The sequence below is a fragment of the Halichondria panicea genome, chromosome 1 (assembly GCF_963675165.1).
Source record: "Halichondria panicea chromosome 1, odHalPani1.1, whole genome shotgun sequence".
Taxonomy (NCBI): Eukaryota; Metazoa; Porifera; class Demospongiae; order Suberitida; family Halichondriidae; genus Halichondria; species Halichondria panicea.
Window position 1 is genome coordinate 9,781,449 of NC_087377.1, and position 18,463 is coordinate 9,799,911.

General features: G+C 40.2%; 2 protein-coding genes and 1 long non-coding RNA gene across 6 annotated transcripts; 1 reads left to right on the top strand and 2 right to left on the bottom strand.

Moving 5' to 3' along the window:
- Nucleotides 1–150: 150 nt before the first annotated feature.
- On the bottom strand, nt 151–3,090 carry LOC135344763 (uncharacterized). Of its 3 annotated transcripts, XR_010397526.1 has the most exons (6): nt 2,214–3,090; nt 2,080–2,120; nt 1,846–2,008; nt 1,546–1,656; nt 1,249–1,341; nt 151–352 (listed from the first exon to the last, which is right to left on the bottom strand). It is a non-coding gene; the product is annotated as an uncharacterized LOC135344763 (long non-coding RNA). The 3 variants fall into 3 exon arrangements; XR_010397525.1 differs by having other exon boundaries at nt 2,080–3,088; XR_010397524.1 differs by lacking the exon at nt 2,080–2,120 and having other exon boundaries at nt 2,214–3,084.
- A 650-nt stretch (nt 3,091–3,740) lies between these two features.
- Nucleotides 3,741–7,418, bottom strand: LOC135344603 (uncharacterized). The gene is made up of 7 exons (XM_064541844.1): nt 6,920–7,418; nt 6,186–6,611; nt 5,952–6,098; nt 5,593–5,872; nt 4,869–5,517; nt 4,669–4,811; nt 3,741–4,504 (listed from the first exon to the last, which is right to left on the bottom strand). The coding sequence occupies exons 2-5, from the start codon at nt 6,495–6,497 to the stop codon at nt 5,135–5,137; spliced, it is 1,122 nt and encodes a 373-aa protein (XP_064397914.1). The 5' UTR covers nt 6,498–6,611; nt 6,920–7,418; the 3' UTR covers nt 3,741–4,504; nt 4,669–4,811; nt 4,869–5,134.
- Nucleotides 7,419–7,546: 128 nt separating this feature from the next.
- On the top strand, nt 7,547–16,665 carry LOC135344258 (uncharacterized). Of its 2 annotated transcripts, none has more exons than XR_010397418.1 (13): nt 7,547–7,650; nt 7,700–7,739; nt 8,911–9,261; nt 9,326–9,607; nt 9,656–9,741; nt 9,786–10,002; nt 10,123–10,626; nt 10,687–10,794; nt 10,852–10,894; nt 10,960–11,113; nt 11,264–11,386; nt 13,477–13,692; nt 15,283–15,337. XR_010397418.1 is itself a non-coding variant. In XM_064541437.1 (13 exons), the coding sequence occupies exons 1-13, from the start codon at nt 7,627–7,629 to the stop codon at nt 16,393–16,395; spliced, it is 2,205 nt and encodes a 734-aa protein (XP_064397507.1). In that variant the 5' UTR covers nt 7,547–7,626; the 3' UTR covers nt 16,396–16,665. The 2 variants fall into 2 exon arrangements, 1 of the variants encoding a protein (XP_064397507.1); XM_064541437.1 differs by lacking the exon at nt 13,477–13,692 and adding an exon at nt 16,258–16,665 and having other exon boundaries at nt 15,283–15,417.
- The last annotated feature ends 1,798 nt before the right edge of the window (nt 16,666–18,463 follow it).

Below are 18,463 nucleotides of genomic sequence, written 5' to 3' on the forward strand. Positions count from 1 at the left end.
TTGTGGTAAGCTACAACCTTCCTGAGCTCCACATCTTTGCAAGGCTTCTCTCGAAGGTCAACAGAAGCCATACCGAGTCCGATCACCATAGGTTACCAATCAAAAATTTGCTTAAAATTTCGTGTGAAATTTGTATTTATATAAATTCAATATCAATCTCAAAAGTGAACATACATTATAAGAAATACAATTACAATTAATTCTATGGTACAACAATAACAAAGAGGCCTCTGTACACAGGGGATGAGGTATCCTGGGTATCTTGGATAGTAGTGACAGTGAGTAGGACTTCTCAGACCCATAACATGGTGGTGGTACCATGGCAGATAGCAGTGACGATTGTTTCACAGAACTGCATGGGGAAGAAAGAGTATTACCAACCAAGCAGATCACCTCTAGAATCAATGGTTCTTACACACAAGTAGCACAGAACCTGACAAACACCAGCCAACAAGCCAGCCCATAAAGAATTGAATTTTAAATGATCAAAAGATTATCATGCAATCAATACACAAACTAAATTGAATAATAACATTCAGCCACATAATTATAATTGAATTGCTATAATAGACAGCACACTAAAAATTGGGTAGATACATGTAACACAGCACTAACTCACAAGCCAACAAACCTAAAGAAGTATACTGAGAACAGCCATACACAAAGTACCTTAGACATAATTATGTATAGGCTCCCACAAGCAAACTTGCATGCAATGGCACTCATAGGCACATATAAAGCAATTGTGATCCTACAACAAACTGGGAGTTCATAAAAAGATTCAACTTTGGGCACAGAAGAATTACAATGCATATCACAGGCAAACACCCAAGCCAACTAATGACAAATTATGACCTAATCCTAGCTGGGGAGCATAACACAACCAACAAGCCTATTATGTTGGGAAGAAAATTTCCTTACACAAGTAAACAGTACACTCATAAACCCAACAAGCCTTTGCTTTCCCCTGAAAAGGTCAGAACATTATTATGCAATCAACCTCTGTACATGTATACAGTGAGCATGATGAGTAGTGAGCCTAATTGAGTAGTAGCCTAATTGAATTGTAACCTTGGAAGCAAGCAGAAACTTCACACAAGCCTAGGCATAGGAATTAACTTTTGGCAGCACTGATAATGTAAATTGTTAGCAGTATAAAGTATCATGCCACAGGCACACACACACACACACGCGCGCGCGCGCACACACACACACACACACACACACACACACACAAACACCACTTACTGTAAGCAGTTCTACTCCTGGCCTGCCTATGGACTCCCACCATCTCAACCAATCTGTTAGCCCAAACTTTCCGGTGTCCAGCATTCTTCACAGCTATTAACAGAATACATTGTGGATGAGACCAACAGATAGCTAAGCATAACCCCTTTACATTGCAACACTGCTGAGCATACATATATAGGCTTCTGTATTTTAAACTCGGGCTTCAACACACTGCTGGAGCAAGTATACTTTACAAGCTACGTAGGTAAGCGTATATAGTATTATCAGCTAAAAACATACGTACACAAAGCTTACCTCTAAAGTAATCTCTCGCTCTGTCCTTGGCTGGTTGACTCTTCGACTGTTCTACAAGGTAGCTTGAAGAGAACTGTTACTGTTACTAAGGGTGCATCTTTCTTTGCCACACTGAACAAATAAATTGAATATCAAACACTGTACACTACACTCTAAAAACAGGCTCTAAACTAACTCAGCTTCTACACAAGTATACTTAGACACTCATAAGCTATCTAGGCAAGTGCATAAGCATATTAAATCAGCTCAGAGGCTTATACTAGCTACATAATGCTTGCTATATACACACACAAAGCTTACCTCTGAAGTGATCCCTTGCTCTGGCCCTTGGCTGCTTGACTGTTTTGTTGGAAACCAGGAGATCCTGACACAGTAACTACTGTAGACTACTTTGCTAAGAAGTTAAATAAAGAAAACTGTCACTGTTTCCAAGTTATGCACCTTTCTTTGCTAGAGGCGAATGCTGAAAAAGAGAAAATAATTTTGAATATCAAACGTTGTAGACTACACTCTAAAAACAGGCTCTAAACTCACGAAGCTACTCTTCCAGTATATTTCACACACTCAGAGGCTATCTAGGTAGGTGGACAAGCATATTAAATCAGCTCAAAAGGCTTCTAAAGGCTGAACTAGGAAAATGATGATCGCTATACACACACAGAGCTTACTTGTGAAATGATCCTTCGCTGGGGCCTTGGCTGGTATACTTCTCCGTTCGAAACTTACAGATCCTGGCAGAGTAGCTATTCTAGACTAGAGCACTAAAGTGCAAACCCTCGGCTGGTGACATGATTATAAAGAAACCATATAATGCAGTGCATTGCCATAATTATAGTGATGTTGTTATCATCATCATGCATGCATGACTTGCACAGCAACTCAGGAGCAATAAAACTAAACCAGACTGGAGGCATGCTGAAACATTTGAGAACAGGTAGTAGTACTATAGATATATGCACTGTGGATTAGGATCACAGCAAAGAGAAGCCTGGAGTCTCAGAGAAGTATGGCTCCAGGTCCTGCTGGATCCCAGTCAGCTAAAGCAAGCTTTCTACTTTAGTGACCCTGTTCCATTGTTCCTGGTATATACAGCTTTCTACTTTAGTGACCCTGTTCCATTGTTTCTGGACCTGGTACAGGATCACTTCAGTTATAAGTAACGCATGTGCAAGTTCTGTTCAAGCTACATTTTGCTCGCTTTTATTAGACAACGAAGCTTTAACACCGAAAGCTGCCACTATTAGAAGTACTGACTTGTTGTGTGGAGGCTACCCATGCTGTAAACACAGTGCTAGAGCATCCAGGTAAGCAGACCCAGTCACAAGCTTCTTAGCTTTTGCTCGTTTTTATTTGACAACAAAGGTTTAACATGAAATTCTGCCACTATTAAAACTAATAACTTGTTGTATGAAGGCTATCCATGCTGTAAACGCAGTGCTGTGGCATCCAGGTGAGTAGATTCACCTGTCACAAACAAACAAACAAACAAACCAAACGACTACTATAACCCGTGGCCGCCCACGCGCCTCGGGTTAACTAGTTTGAAACAAAGTTGCCTGCAGAAAACTGCTACTGCTTCTTAGCTACGCATCTTTATTTGCTAGGAGCTGATAATAAAAGTAATTTAAAATTAATTAGATTTTGGTTCCGCGGTGGGCGGTACTACGTATGAAATCATAACCGCGGCTAATCGGTTAAGGTGCATATACAATTATAATTATACAGTGTTCACCATTAAATTCATGACTGAATGTGTGTGATTAAAGAGAATAAGGAAGCTTTGTAATCAACCAATGAACAAGTGCTGTCTTGTCCTTTGCCTTAAGTAGGTCTTTAGGATTGGGAAAGCTATATAGTGCTTTCTGTCTTTGTTCACAACCACAAAGCACATAGCTTTTACCAGTTCTGTGGCAACAACCTGAATGTCAGTCTGCATTTTTTTCTTTTTTTGGCTGCTTGAACTCTCTGTAACGTTATTGGCAGCATCAAAAGCTTCTAATGCAGGGGAAAGAGTTCCAATAGCACGACCAATTCTCGTAATCGTCTTTTCATTCTTGTTAGACCCTAGCCTCGATCCCAGGCCGAGTTTTCGCTTTTATAACGGTTAGGCAAACAACTAGTTGTTCGCCTAACCGTTATAAAAGCGAAAACTCGGCCTAGCCTCGATCCCAGGCCGAGTTTTCGCTTTTATAACGGTTAGGCAAACAACTAGTTGTTCGCCTAACCGTTATAAAAGCGAAAACTCGGCCTGGGATCGAGGCTAGTTAGACCCACTTAGCCTGATGGCACCTTTCGCTATCTTGTTCAAATGTTCCATATGGAGATCCACTGGAATGTTCTTGCCCGGTCGTCCATGGACATTAACAAAACGGCTACAAGAAAGCTGAGCAGCCATTCGAGGAGAAAGGGAATAATTGTGTTGAATGAGCAGATTAGCAGCTTCACAGGCATAGTTTGTGTTCCCTGATGCTGAGAAAATAGGCACCATGTACTTCCAACATCTTAATACGCGTCGACCATCACCCTCGCGAATTGCATCTGCGAATTCCATATAAAAGCATCCAAGACGTAGGAGTTGCACTGAATACTCACACAATTTGTCGCCTCCTATTGCAACACTACTATACAAGAGTTGTAGCTGAACTTTATAAACTTGTCATATATGCTGGTACATAAAGTCTTCAGACATTTCTTTCTTTCGTCAGAAGGCAAGGACCACACATTTGCTACTCCAGGCAAGACAGCTTCCGACGGGTGGTCATTAGCTGATTTAAGTTGCAAAATGGAAATAGTGGCAGTAACAACCTGACCACAGGTGAGTGTTTCTATAAAATCTTCGCAAGCATTCACATCCTTTTTGGGTGTGTTTACAACATTTGTACGATTCAGCTTATTTCGGAGTTGATACATAGTGCCATGATGCAGCTGACCTATGCGAGTAGAAATACTTCCAGACAACCTGTGTGCATTAAGATAATTATGTATAGTCAACCAGATGCACAGAACATTTGTACTTATGTACGTGCACACGGCGTACATGCATACTGAAAATGTAGATAGCGATATAATAGCTATGCATGGATGGCTGGACTAAGTAATTAAATACACTGTACGTATGCATACATGATTGCTTATATCCAGAAGTTTCACTTTAGTGTGCCAATCAGCCACAACCGGAATCAATCCTATGAGTCGTTCTGAGGGTGTCAGAGCATTCACTTTAGCTTTTTGGGCCCCTCTCGCTCTTGCAGCAGTCTTTTGGTCTCCTATACGCAGCAATACATTTGGTAGATGATGCATGGTGTAGATCTATATAGACTTACCAGAAAACTGGATGAGATGTGTCCGAGCTTTCACTACCTCCACAGTCTTGTCAACAGCAGACACATATGTGTTGTGGGTAGTCTCAACCATCGGCACATACTTTTGGGCTTCTTGCATAATACTAACCATGCCCTCCGTTTTGTTCTCGTCTTTAGCCACAATTCCCAATGGGTGCTGATCCATATGTGCATGCAGGAAGAAGAGAAAAAGAGTGTAAGTAAAAACAACAACCCCTAAACAAAAATCAGCCTGGGAACGAGACTACCTATTTACTTAACTTAGTAGACATTTCATCTGAGAACTCATGTTTAATATGCCAGTTGATCACACCATCAAAAGATACTTTGAAGAACTCCATATTCTCATAGAGAATTCTTGACAAGAGAACACAAATGTTGTCCCGTATTGCTAAGTCATCCTCATCGGTTGGTAGTAGTGACACAGCAATCTTGGCAGAATCTTGCTGTAGGGTTGGAATAACCTGGTCACTGAGCCCACTAAAGTCTATCCGATCAGCGACAGCATAGTAGTGGAAGTAGTGGATAGAGTCAGGCCTTGCGTGATCGGTTCTCATGTATCTTTGGTTGATGGTCTTATCAATGTTGTCACCACACAACTGAAACGTAACCAATGGAGACCCTGTTTGAGCTGGGAAAAGGTGCAGGTGCATGCATGTCATTATTAATGTTATAATTATTATGCATGCTCATAATGTAATTATACCTCTTGCACTAGAGGATGACTGTCCGGCACGAGGCTGAGACAATGACTGTCTACCAGGGGGATGGAACGGTAATTGCTCATCTTCACTGCTACTAGACTCTTGATTAGTTGTAATATCTTCTGAAGACGAGTGGTTTTCATCAGACTCATCCTCCGAGGTGATGGGCAATAAGCTAATCCAGGAAGAGTCAGAGTCAGAGTCAGAGTTGCTATTTGGGTCCAAGTCATGCACATCTTGGCTACTCTCAGGAGATGGGAACCATGAAGCTCTGACAGTTTCCTTTGCAAGAAAAACAGTTATGCAATAAATATTTGTATGCTGTTGTATGTGCATGCATGATTGATATAAAATTAATTACCATGTCATTGTCATCATCCAATGTTAAGAGAATGCGGTCCCTCCATACTTTGACTTCTGTATCATAGTCTTTGCCAATGTTGTCCAGCAATCGGATCAGAGATTTATGAGAAACAGTGATGTTCAACATCTGGAGACGTTGGTATGCCTATATAATTATACCATTCGATAATACATAAAATCACGACACCATAATCACAATGTCATGTGCTCAGTGTATAATTATTATACGTACTTGCTTAGATGTGTGAGCAGCATAGAGTACCAACGAGTTCATCTTTTGGACCAAATTCATCTTAGGTTCACGGTTGCTCAAAAGGATTGCTGCACATGTTCCAACAATGGCATCGATGTTGGCTCGAGGAGCTCGGGTCTTAGTTGCTGACAATAGAAGACCTTTGAGAATAGGTGCAAACTTGGAGAGTTCAGACAATAGTGTATCCCAACTGAACTGTTTCAGCACCTCAGGATCTTGGCTTTTCATTACTGAATTCACTTCCTCAGAGCACATGACCTGTATTTCTTTCGCCAGTTGTTTCCCAATCATCTTCAGTATGTACTTCTTGGTCACTTCATTGCTCTTACGAGCCACAGATTTTCCAATGTGTTTTTTTTTGGGAGTAAGTAGGTATGTCTTGGGGTTCTTGTAAGCAACGCGAATCTGTAATGAACATGCAGGTACATTAGTGCACTATACCAATGCATGTTAACTTTGCATATATGCGCACTATAGTGCATGCATGCAGTTATATACTGCTCTCTTCTAAAGACCAATCAGTACCAGACTGTCCTTTTAATTTTAAGACCCTGTTACTATTTAAGACCTATATTCTATATTCTCCACCCTATATGCATGGACGCTATTTTGATTTAGACTTTCTCTTCTAGTTGTGATCATTGACTATGCTATACTTAATGTCAAGTGAATTAACTTCTTCTCCTATAATTATTGTGAATAAACTGACATACCGAAACTTCAGGAGACTATGTTGACTGGGATCCGCCATCGGAAGAATGCCTTCTCCAAAGTTTTGCACTTTTGGTAGCTGGAGGTAGAAGTTCAACTGGAGAGCTTGAATATAATCTCAGAGATTCAGCAGCTTTCAGTAGGTTTTTTCGAATAATTACCTGTGCTTCAAGAAAGCTGCTATATCTATACCGAAACATTTCCTGCACATTTTGGGCAATCTGTTTTTATCACTGCCATTTACAATACTGTTAATGTCGACATCAGCACACATCTGTTCTTCCTCATTCTCCAGTAGCATTGCATGTCCACATGTCCAACACTTCCTTTCCAGCTGGAACATTAAGAGCTCTCCTGTCACCAGGCCTTGATAGCTCATCCCCACATCCAAAACATTGTAGCACTTGGGCCATTCTTGCTCAGTACTTTATTTTAATTTAGAATAGAGAATAGCACAGTCATGTTGTTCAGTGCCAGCCAGTGTGGTGCAGTGCGGTGCATATTGCGTTTAACACCCACTTAATTTAATGATTATATTCATGATGCTGCAAGCAGTATTAACATAACACAAATCCTATCTCCTGTCAGGGACGGTCGGGCTCCGCCCAACTACGTCATCACTAAGTTAAGGCTCGCGTATCATAATTGGGGCGAGTGTAGCTAGCTAGACCTACAAGAGCTAGCTGTGTAGTGATCTACTAAGCTAAAGATGCAAGTAACATTGAGCCCTACAGTAAGTGTAGATACGCAATTAGATCATAATGCTGCTTTTCATTTTACAGATCCTCTGTTTGTTGGGGTGTCTTAATCTTGGCTATTCTAGTAAGTCATATTCATTTAATCACACCCAATTGCTAGTTAGAACAGATAAAGTTAGTTCATACGGTACTGTGCTTCTAGCTAAATAAGGCCACACTAAATTAATCTTATGTTTCAAGGATTTTCAGGTCATATTTTTGCAGAAATGCCCCAAAAAATAAACCAATTAGTGGTCCAGGTCATAGGTCAGAATGGCCACGTGATCTAGCAAATGTAGTAATGTTTGTGAGCACATAAAAGAGAGAGAGCGTGTAACTTCCGTCTGCTACAGTACGGGCAGAATCCAAAACCACTACAACTATGGTCACGTGGAACTACATTCCATGCACATGCAGCAGTGAGCGATTTCAAGAATTGTTCTTTTTATAGTAGTGGTTTTGGATTCTGCCTGTACTGTAGCGGATGCGTAAGTTACACGCTCTCTCTCTCTTTTATGCGATCTTGATATGCTATATTTCACTTCATTTAGGACATGACATACAATAAACGCAGCTGTCGCTACTTTTAAAAGTTAGCATATGCCCAAGCTCAGGGGAGTCGCATATTTGTAGGATAGCTATATACAATGCAAGCAAAGCAGCAAAACTTTGTGAGTTCAAATAGTATGATCGCAACAACCTACAACTGTACATTGGGCTAATGAGGCAATTGATTGGCAATTTTTAATTTGACAATCAATTAATGCGATGATTATACTGGAGTTTTCGTCAAAAACACCTACATTTAAATGAGTCAGATGCAGCCCTGCCAACTGACTCATTAAGTAGGTGTTTTTGTCATGATTATATTAGTACAAAATTCCTGCCAGATAATGACGACTTGGAGCTGAAATTACCCCAGACTCGATCTAAGACCTTCAAATTTGTCAGGAGGAACATGCCCCCGAATCCCCCTAGTTTGGCATGCACCTTCGATACATTCATGCACGGCAGGGGCCTTTGCCCCCCCCCCCCTAGATATTTTTTTTGCCTAATTTCCCCTGAGTTAGTTAAAAGCTTACACACTTATGGAAGTTTGTTCATTCAGAAGGTATTTAATGTTGTATCACTCTGAGCATAGAATAGTCGTTTGAGAAAGGCTATATCAGCATTGATTTGATTTTAGCCATGCAAATTGAAGGAACTCCTCAGCAGTCTGGGCATGAATTATTAGTGTAATAATTATTCCTATATAGATGGTGATATGACCTCTACGCCCCTCTCTACTAATGGAGTACTAACAATATGTCCAGATGTTCCCCTCTCCATCACCTGCTCACACAACAACACTGCTAGTGGTTCCACTCGCTGGAGGATCACCGGAACCACCACACAAAACTGTAATGCTCTTCTGAGTCACGATCCCCCTGACAACGAGGCTTGTGGTCCATTCATAATCACCTCAACCAGTAACATGGACTCTGTACTGAGCTCCACTGCTGAATTAGTTGCTGTCCCTGAGACACTGGATGGAGCTATGGTTGAGTGTTTGGACGGCGCTGGTAGTGTTGCTGAGTCCTTGAGGATCATCACTATTCAAGTTGTAGGTGCGCCAGAGTGACTGGTGTTTTTCAGTACTGTATATAAATTATGTCTTTCTCACGCACGCAGATTCTACCCCCTCTTCCGATTTTGTTTTGTACTCTGTTGAATCGAATGTGACTGGTAGCTTGAAAATCAATGTGACCAGCCCTGGAGCGTATGGCACTGATGTTACCTACTCTGGTAGTTTGGTAGGGGGTGGTGGCTCCGTGCAGGTAATGAATGGTAATCTGCTCACTGTGGCTGGTCTGGACTACTCTATAAGTCACACGGTCAGCATCACTGGTGCCAGTGTTACGTGCTCTGGAGCAGAGAGAAGCCGTCAGTTCAATTATACCTTCAAAACAGCAAGTATGTTCTTTGAGAAATTGTAAATGCTATAATGATTTTATATCACAGAACTGGCCATCAGTGAACTAGCTCTTTCCATCGAATGTTCTGACTCCCTTCTTCCTGTCACCCTAACATGGACTGTTGAGGAAGGGGTGAGCTATTACACGATTGAAATTGGCATTCCTCCATCTCACAGACCCTCTCCTCCACTGATCCAGCTGTCTTCCCACTCAACCCCCCCATGAATCGCACACCAAATATCCGCTTTAGTCCAGTCGGTGGCCAAGTTGATACTGCTATTTCGAACTCACCGTACATCCTGTCTATTCCAAGGAAAAACGATATCTACAATTTCACTGTGTCTGTCAGAAATGTTGCTGGAGAAACACTACAAGATGCATCTGATTTCCGAGGTGAGGTTTGATATTACATGTCTACCCTGCATGGAATAGATTTTACATGCGCTCTAGTGTACACATGCAGTTAGCAAAACGCAATAAAAGCCTGTATATAATTCCTCTATCCCCTTACAGTATCAGCATTCTCTGTTGACACAAGCACTATTGCTAGTCGAAGCTGCCTCACTTTCACAGTCAGGGAAGACTGTGCTAACGACATCAGGTTGGGAAACTTTGCTATACTTCTGTCATACGGTGTTGGGCCGTGTCAGTCAGTGACAGACTTCCCTAATCCTACGAGCATGACAGCAGCCATTACTTCGGCAGCTGGTGTTTGTATTCCCGTGGAAACCGTGTCGATTGTTGAACTCTGTTACACTGCAACTTTGATGTATCAGAACACTGCTGTAATGTCTCAGACTAATCTAGACTTTCGAAGGTGTGTAGTATCTACTCTGCAAGCTCAGTTGGGGTCAGGGGTCACCTTCACATTCAACCGTGCACCTGACAGCAGTGAAACAGTGCCTCACACCACTATCGCTACTCTGGAATGTGGCAGTGTAGTAACGACTTTCTCTGGAGACTCTCAGGCTATTTGTGTGGATAGTGAATGGATGGTAGAAAACAACTCTTGTTCAAGTAGGTCTTCAAAAGCTCTATTTAATATGTGTGTACTTTATATATGTATATCTTTTGCAGTTGCTGTCTCGTTTATGGTAGTTTTTATCATTGTGCCACTCCTGGTTATTTTTGCTGTTGTTGTTACTATTGTCGTATTGGTTCTTTATCAGAAGCTAAAAAATAAAGGTAAGACTTTGTGTATATCTTTTGTAATTGTATAGTTGCATACTTTCTTCATGATAGAGGGTTCATCAAGGCCAGTAGATGTTGAAATTGATGGACTGACGTAAGTTTGCTATTAATGACTGTTAACATCATTATAAGTTAACGCTGTTGCTTGGTTTTTTTCAGGAAAACTCCCCCACCTCCTGACTCCATCTATGCTGACCTCGACTCCATTGAGCACGAGGCAGCCCCGGGCACTGAGGACCAGTACGCCATGGTCGATAGAAAGGTCAAGAAGAACACAAAACCAAAGCCAACTCCACCAGAGGCTTTGTATCAGGTACTTGTACTGTATCAAACAGTAGGATATGTACTGAGTGGGGTGTAGGTTACTTACCTTGTGCTTTCTCCTTACAGTGTCGCCTATTTGTGATACAATTATTCTACTCTTATTTATTATATAAGATTATACCGGTTCTTCCCTATCCAGGACCCTAACACGATTGAGCATGAGACCGCTGCCTCTGGAGACACTTGTGCCGTGGTAGACAAGCCCAAGAGGTCCTCCAAGAAGAAGGGAGGGCCGGATGTCGTTCCACCACCCAGTGAGGGGGTGAGTAGAGATGGTCTTGTCTAGTATGCAGTTACTATTTCCGTAGTGTGCATGTACCTTGAATATGTATGTGCCTGCTGGGGGAGCTTTAGAGTGTGTTTTAAGTGTCTATGTGTAATTTCCTGTATCATTTGCATTGTGTAGCTACATGTAATTGATTTTCTCTTCGTCAACTTACGTGGGACAAAGTATCGGTTAGAGTAAAACTTAAGAGTTCAAGTACTTGTGGGTACTAGTTGAGTCAGTTGTGTACTACTGTAACAGCATGACTGTTCCTGGTACCTCTTTAGAGGTCAACAGAAGCCTTACTAAACACAATACTGTACATTATGAACATGTACTGTACATGTACACAATACAAACGTGCATGTTATCAGTGACCTTATCTTTCCCAATGCTCATATTGGTGTTTAGGAAGGAAGGGAAACCATGCATTATATAGGAAGAGTCATTTTCTCTGGGTACTATTTGGTAGTTTACATTCAATAAGCTTATAGCCAGCATGTGACTGCCTGTGTGCTAGGAAAACATGTCATGCCCATCATATAACGTTGCCATTTATAGGCAGTGCGGTATAGCAACTGGTTCCTAATAAGTAACTCTCTGATCATACAAATCTTTCCCTATTGATTGTGCACGTGCCCCTTTCAAAAAATATTCATACTCAATCTAATGACATGGTGTTTGTCTTGACCACTGTTTAATGGATGAATGTTTGTGTGTTCATGAGAGAATCCAGTAGCACAAACAGTGCGACTAGAGTCACTTTCACTTCCTGCTGTTGAATACAGCTGTTTTCTTGTTAGCAACACCACTGTGAATTGAGATACACAGTTACCATTGAGTGAATTTCCCCCCTAGCTGACCTTAATACAATTAACCTAGTGTGTGTGTGTGTGTGTGCGTGCGTGCGTGCGTGCGGCGTTTGTGAATTTACGTTAATAATACTAAATAGTACACGTAAGACATTTTAGTCCGATTATATATGTGTAGCACTCTTGTGTTGCCGTAGTCTTAGAAGTACGGTTTTGGTTGTCAAAGAGTTCCTCTATGGCGCATAGTATTGGTTGTGTATAGATCTAGACAGTGTACGGATTGCTTCAATTAATCAGCCCTGTTAGTAAGTGTGTGTTCTCTTGTGCGTTGTCTGCCGCTCTCTTTTTGCATTAGGTTGCATGGGGGGTATTTGAGTTGTCCGTTGTTTGCCCAGATAGGCCTTGTTACCGAGAATACCTTCAGTTTCAGTGATAGTGGCTCTGGTGTTCCCTGGTGTGAATGTTTGTTGTCATGTAAACAGCTTTATTCATAGAATGTACTCATAAATCCACCCCTAATGTTTGTGTGTACATGATTTTAGGGGTAGATTTAAGAGAACGTGATAAAACCTTCCGTCTTTCCTTGATAGCGGTGAATTGTAGTTGTCATAACTAGCCTCTGACCTCATTTCCAAAGAAAGTGATCATGCTTTCTGGTTTTTGATACAACAATGATTTCTCTGTATACATGACTTAGATAGTGAAAAGTTAGCGTAATAGGACCATAAATTGAAGCATCAACTCATAATTATGATTTAACACACTTTTGCTAAAAGGTGACTATGAGTGGTTACTTGCCAACCATTTGACACTCTGTGTAGACCACTGTGAAATGTGTTAACTTGATAAACACCCACTTTAGTAGTGGTATATACCCTAAGTACTAGGTTGTCATGTGCAATTGTTAATCATGGGTCAGCAGTTACTTGCTAGCACCTTTACTGTATCATATACAGTGTGTACTGCGTGCCATTCACATGTACATTGTACAGTACAACCCCAGCCCACGTTAGTCAGCACACAGCTGTGGTAATATCCCTGCTTTCTTATATGGTCATGAATTCAAGTATCATATTTCATGTACATGCAATGTGTAGGGTGTGGCTGGCCAATATTCACAGCCATATACTGTAGATCTGACCTTTTGACAATAACACTCCTATAATTTATACAGTGCAACAACCAAAGAGAGTAGATTTTTTTTTTTGGTACACATTTTTTACATTTTGTGGCATATCTTCTAAAGTAAAAGTGATATGATCTATTTGAGTGCAGGTACTGAAAGTTCAACTATTGGCGCTTCCATTGGACCACCACCTGTTACATCACATGACATCATCAGTATAAAATGGCTGTCTGAAGATGTGTACTTCCGAAAATATGTTAGGAATAGAAGTAGCTTATTTGTTTGAGTTAAGATCTGAAATTTGTTGTGCATGTACCTGAGTATATTGCTCATCTTTTGAGCTTCAACGGAAGTCTGGGCTACTAGTAAGTTCTGAGAAATACTGCATTTTGTTGTTTTTTGGTGGCAAATATGTTAGGAATACAACTTTCGATTTTATATTAGTTAAGGTCTGATTTTTGAGCAGCATGTACTACAATAGTGTACTTTTCATCTGTACTAACTTACAGGAGTTAGGCTAGCCTCTTCTTTGCTAGAGCGGCCCATCTTGTCAAAAACAGTGCTTTTTATGACTTTTGGGGCAATTTGGCTACGTAGTAAGCTCAATTACCACGCCCCTGTGACACAGAATGACCAACACCAACTGTGTATTTGCAGGTAGACATCGCATGACCTTTGGATGTAGCAAATAACAACAAGATGATTTGTGATGTCACAAATCAATGAATATCATTGCATACGTCAGCAAAAGTAGCAAAACGGAGCAAAATCACCATTTTTGACAAGAAGGGCTGCTCTAGCAAAGATGAGACTTGTCTAGCTCCTGTAAGTTAGTACAGATGAATTCTATGCTATTGTAGTACATGCTCCTCAAAAATCAGACCTTAACTAGCATAAAATCGAAAGTTGTATTCATAGTGATGATGTCATATGATGTAACAGGTGGTGGTCCAATGGAAGCGCCAATAATTGAACTTTCAGTACCTGCACTCAAATAGATCATATCACTTTTACTTCAGAAGATATGCCACAAAATGTGAAAAAAATAATATAAAAAAAAATCTACTCTCTTTGGTTGTTGCACTGTACATAACACTCACATACACACGTGTTGCACCCAATAGCCAGCCAGTGGGTTCCTCATACAATCATTGAACATTCGTTGAAGCCTATCTGGTGCTTTGTTTAACGGCTTGGTAATGATCGACACCAATGGCTGATGGTCTGTTTCGATATTAACTTGTTCTCGACCGTAGATGTACGCCTCGAAATGATCGCAAGCAAATACAATTGCTAGCAATTCTTTTTCTATTTGAGCATACCTGGTCTCTGTTTCGGTAAGTGCTCTTGATGCATATGCTACCGGCTGACCATCTTGAAGTAGGGCAGCTCCAAGGCCAGATTGTGAGGCATCACATTGTAGTGTCACTTCATCTTCCAGATTGTAGTACCGCAAGACTGGTGCACTGGATACGGCTTTCTTCAATGACTCTAAAGCATTTCGTTGTGCCTGATCCCACGTCCATTCGCTGTCTTTCCTGGTCAAATCTCTCAATTGTTTTGTGATGTCTGACAAGTGAGGCAGGAACTTGACCATCTGTCTACTTATGTTCATGTTTGCATTTCTTATGCTGAAAGCTAACATTCAAGTTTGCTTAGCAGATGTCCATTGTCTAAACAGCAATGGTAAACAAGTTTCTGTTATATGTCTGATCATAATAACATTCATTCTGACATTATACAGCTACCATTATACTAAACATTACACTGCAGTGTACTGTATAGTAAAGGGCCACACTTGAATAGCTATGTGTAGCTGGGTATCTAACTTCTCCGCTTTCACAATAGTTATCGTTGTTAATGGACTTGCTAAATGACTTGCTAATGTGTTTATGCAAGTATAAACCATTGCCTATACACACACACACACACACACACACACATTCACCACTTAGCTGACCTATGCCGAGATTGATCTGAGCAGCAAACGTCCAAAGCCAGGCAGTGGTCGACAGGCACCCCAACAACCCGGAGAATATCCAAAAGAACATCCGGTGGAGTATTCCAGCGTGGACCATACCTCTCATGGTGTCAGTGGCTGTGCAATGTTCCTCATACAATCATGTACCTGTACAATACCAATATTCACAGCCATATAAATCTGACCTTTGGCTCATATAATAATTATATGAGCCAAAGGTCAGATTTATATGGCTGTGAATATTGGTATTGTATACAGTATTTATACATGTGTTGCACCCAATAGCCATGTGCAATGTTCCTTGTACAATCATTGTACTTGTACCTGTACAGTGTAATCAGTGTTGCAATAATTATATTATGGTGTAGTCTAAATTTAGACCAGGGTTGCATGGATAGCACTCCTAACTGCTGCCCACAGGAATGTGTAGTGATTGTTTTCCCTAACCCCCAACTTATAAAATTCGCAGTCCCCCTGACATAATTCCCCCAGCTGTTTATGAATACCCAGCTTCCTTGTTTTATCAGAGTGGGTGATCACCCTACATAGCTATGAATAATATTTTCCCTAAACAGGGTAAACATGACCATCTGTCTACTTATGTTCATGTTTTCATTTCTTATGCTGAAAGCTAACATTCAAGTTTGCTTAGCAGATGTCCATTCTCTAAACAGCAATGGTAAACAAGTTTCTGTTATTATGTCTGGTCATAATAACATTCATTCTGACATTATACAGCTACCATTACACTAAACATTACACTGTAGTGTACTGTATAGTAAAGGGCCACACTTGAAATAGCTATGTGTAGCTGGGTATCTAACTTCTGCGCTTTCACAATAGTTATCGTTGTTAATGGACTTGTTAAATGACTTGCTAATTGTTTATGCAATAATATTGTATAAGCTATTCACTCTATTTCCTATGCACACACACATTCACCACTTAGCTGACCTATGCCGAGATTGATCTGAGCAGCAAACGTCCAAAGCCAGGCAGTGGTCGACAGGCACCCCAACAACCCGGAGAATATCCAAAAGAACATCCGGTGGAGTATTCCAGCGTGGACCATACCTCTCAGCTGTAAACAAGAGAACATCGATTTAAAAAACGAACAAAAGAGTACTCTATTGCTAGATTATATTTGTAGGTTTGTACTGTACTAGTTAGCGTTGTAGTAATAAGCACGAGATGCTGAAAATAAATTACGTGTGAACACAGTCATCCCCTAACCCTCCTTTATAACATCTCATCACTAGAATGGGTGTTTTTGTACCGTCATGCAGAGTAGACACTTTATTTACTGATTTATAACAGTCCTAGCTGTGGGACATTAAAAAATGTTATCGAATGTCAATTTCTGTGGATCATCTCTGCATGCTGGGTTGAGTTGAAAAGGATAGGCATGATACTATTATATGTTATAGGTAAAGATCATTCAGAGTCAAAAGTCAAATTATTGTAGCAGATATTAATGGGTAAAGATCAACATTGTTAGGTGCTCCTATTAAATGAGCACCAGCATGCATGCTCTTTTCATGCAAAATCACATCCATAAGTATTATAATTATGGTAAGTGTATAACTGTTGGTGTGGTGAGTTGTTCTGTACACATTTATATAATTATACTTGTATGTACATATAATTATCTCTCAATCATGATGCAACGTTACATGTATACGCTGATACTGGCATGACTCAGGTTGAGGTTCTCCCGCGGCCTGTTGTCGTGATAATGGGATGAAAAGAACAACCTAAAAAAAGCTAGCCAGATTTCGTCGTGATCATAATGAAAAACAACAAATGTCTATACCTGCTTAGCTAGCGTCAGGCCTCTGCACCCTACCATGCATTGAAGTATTTGATTGAGGTGAGTGATTATCAATTGTAATGGATGCTTTGTGTTAATTGTAAATTCAGAGGTGATGATTGAGATATATATGAAGTAAGACAGGTTCCCTGCATGTCAGTTAATTTGTTCAACATTTCCCAGAGCCCCTTGTCACTATCTCAATACTTCCCTAATAATTATATATTGACATATATAGGCCTTGGCGGATTATGCTAGTTATTTAGATACTCCCGAGCATTGAGAATAATGCTTGACTTTGACGAGTAAAACGAGAAGTTAAAAAGCAAAAACTGCCAAAAGTTTTGTTTTATCACAGATTGAATATTGTAGAAGACTTGCCTATACAGCTGGCTGCTATGTAATACAATTAGCGAACATAACATATTGACGATGTAACTAATCATACATGCTTAGTTTTTGTGTATTTCATTCCTGAAATTCTGTTTTATATGCTGTGACTCCGACTCTCAATCAGACTCCTAAAACTCAGTGTAAATTACTTCATGCAGAATCAATCTAATTATTGAGGGGAATAATTATAAAATAGGTACACAACCAATTCAGCAAGGCCTATCGATGTGCATACCCATCTACTAAACTTTCTTGTAAAGTAATCAAAACATTTACAGTGGAATCCATTGCTTACACAGATTCCAAAACACTGAAAAATAAACAATTTTTTTTAGCATTGAATCACTTTAATCATTAATTTTTTAATCCTACGCTATAAAGGTGTCTCAGGTTAAGAAAATACATGCACCCACGGCAAAAATATAATGTATACCTAGCAAGAACATTATTACTATTATTTAAACCCTGGCGCATTAAAAAGAGCTTTATATTATTTTTCTGGCCAGAAATTCTTTTAATTTAAAGCAGACTTGTACAATTCATATAGTCCTGTGTCCCTAACTTCCTAATGACCAACAGTTGAATGCATAATTATAGAGTCTTTACAGAAAGACGCTGGCCAGCTGCTCAAGGATCACTGCAAAAGTGAAAGTAAGAGCTTCTATTGGCTTCTAGTATAAAGTTTTCAATTTTGTGGATTTGCAAATACAGATTGTGGTGAAAATAAAAATAATGACTCACAAGCTGGAAATACCACGTAAATTTCCAACCAACTCTTTTCTTGATTGCAATGTACTAATAATTATTCTACCAATTTTGAGCATTATGGACGTGGCCTAACTTTAGTCGTCCTCACTTAATGATGATTGCAACGTAGTGCGCAGTGTACTAATTGCAATTAAGCACTTGTATGAGCTAAAAGTTAATACTTACACCCCACCCAGCAAGTATA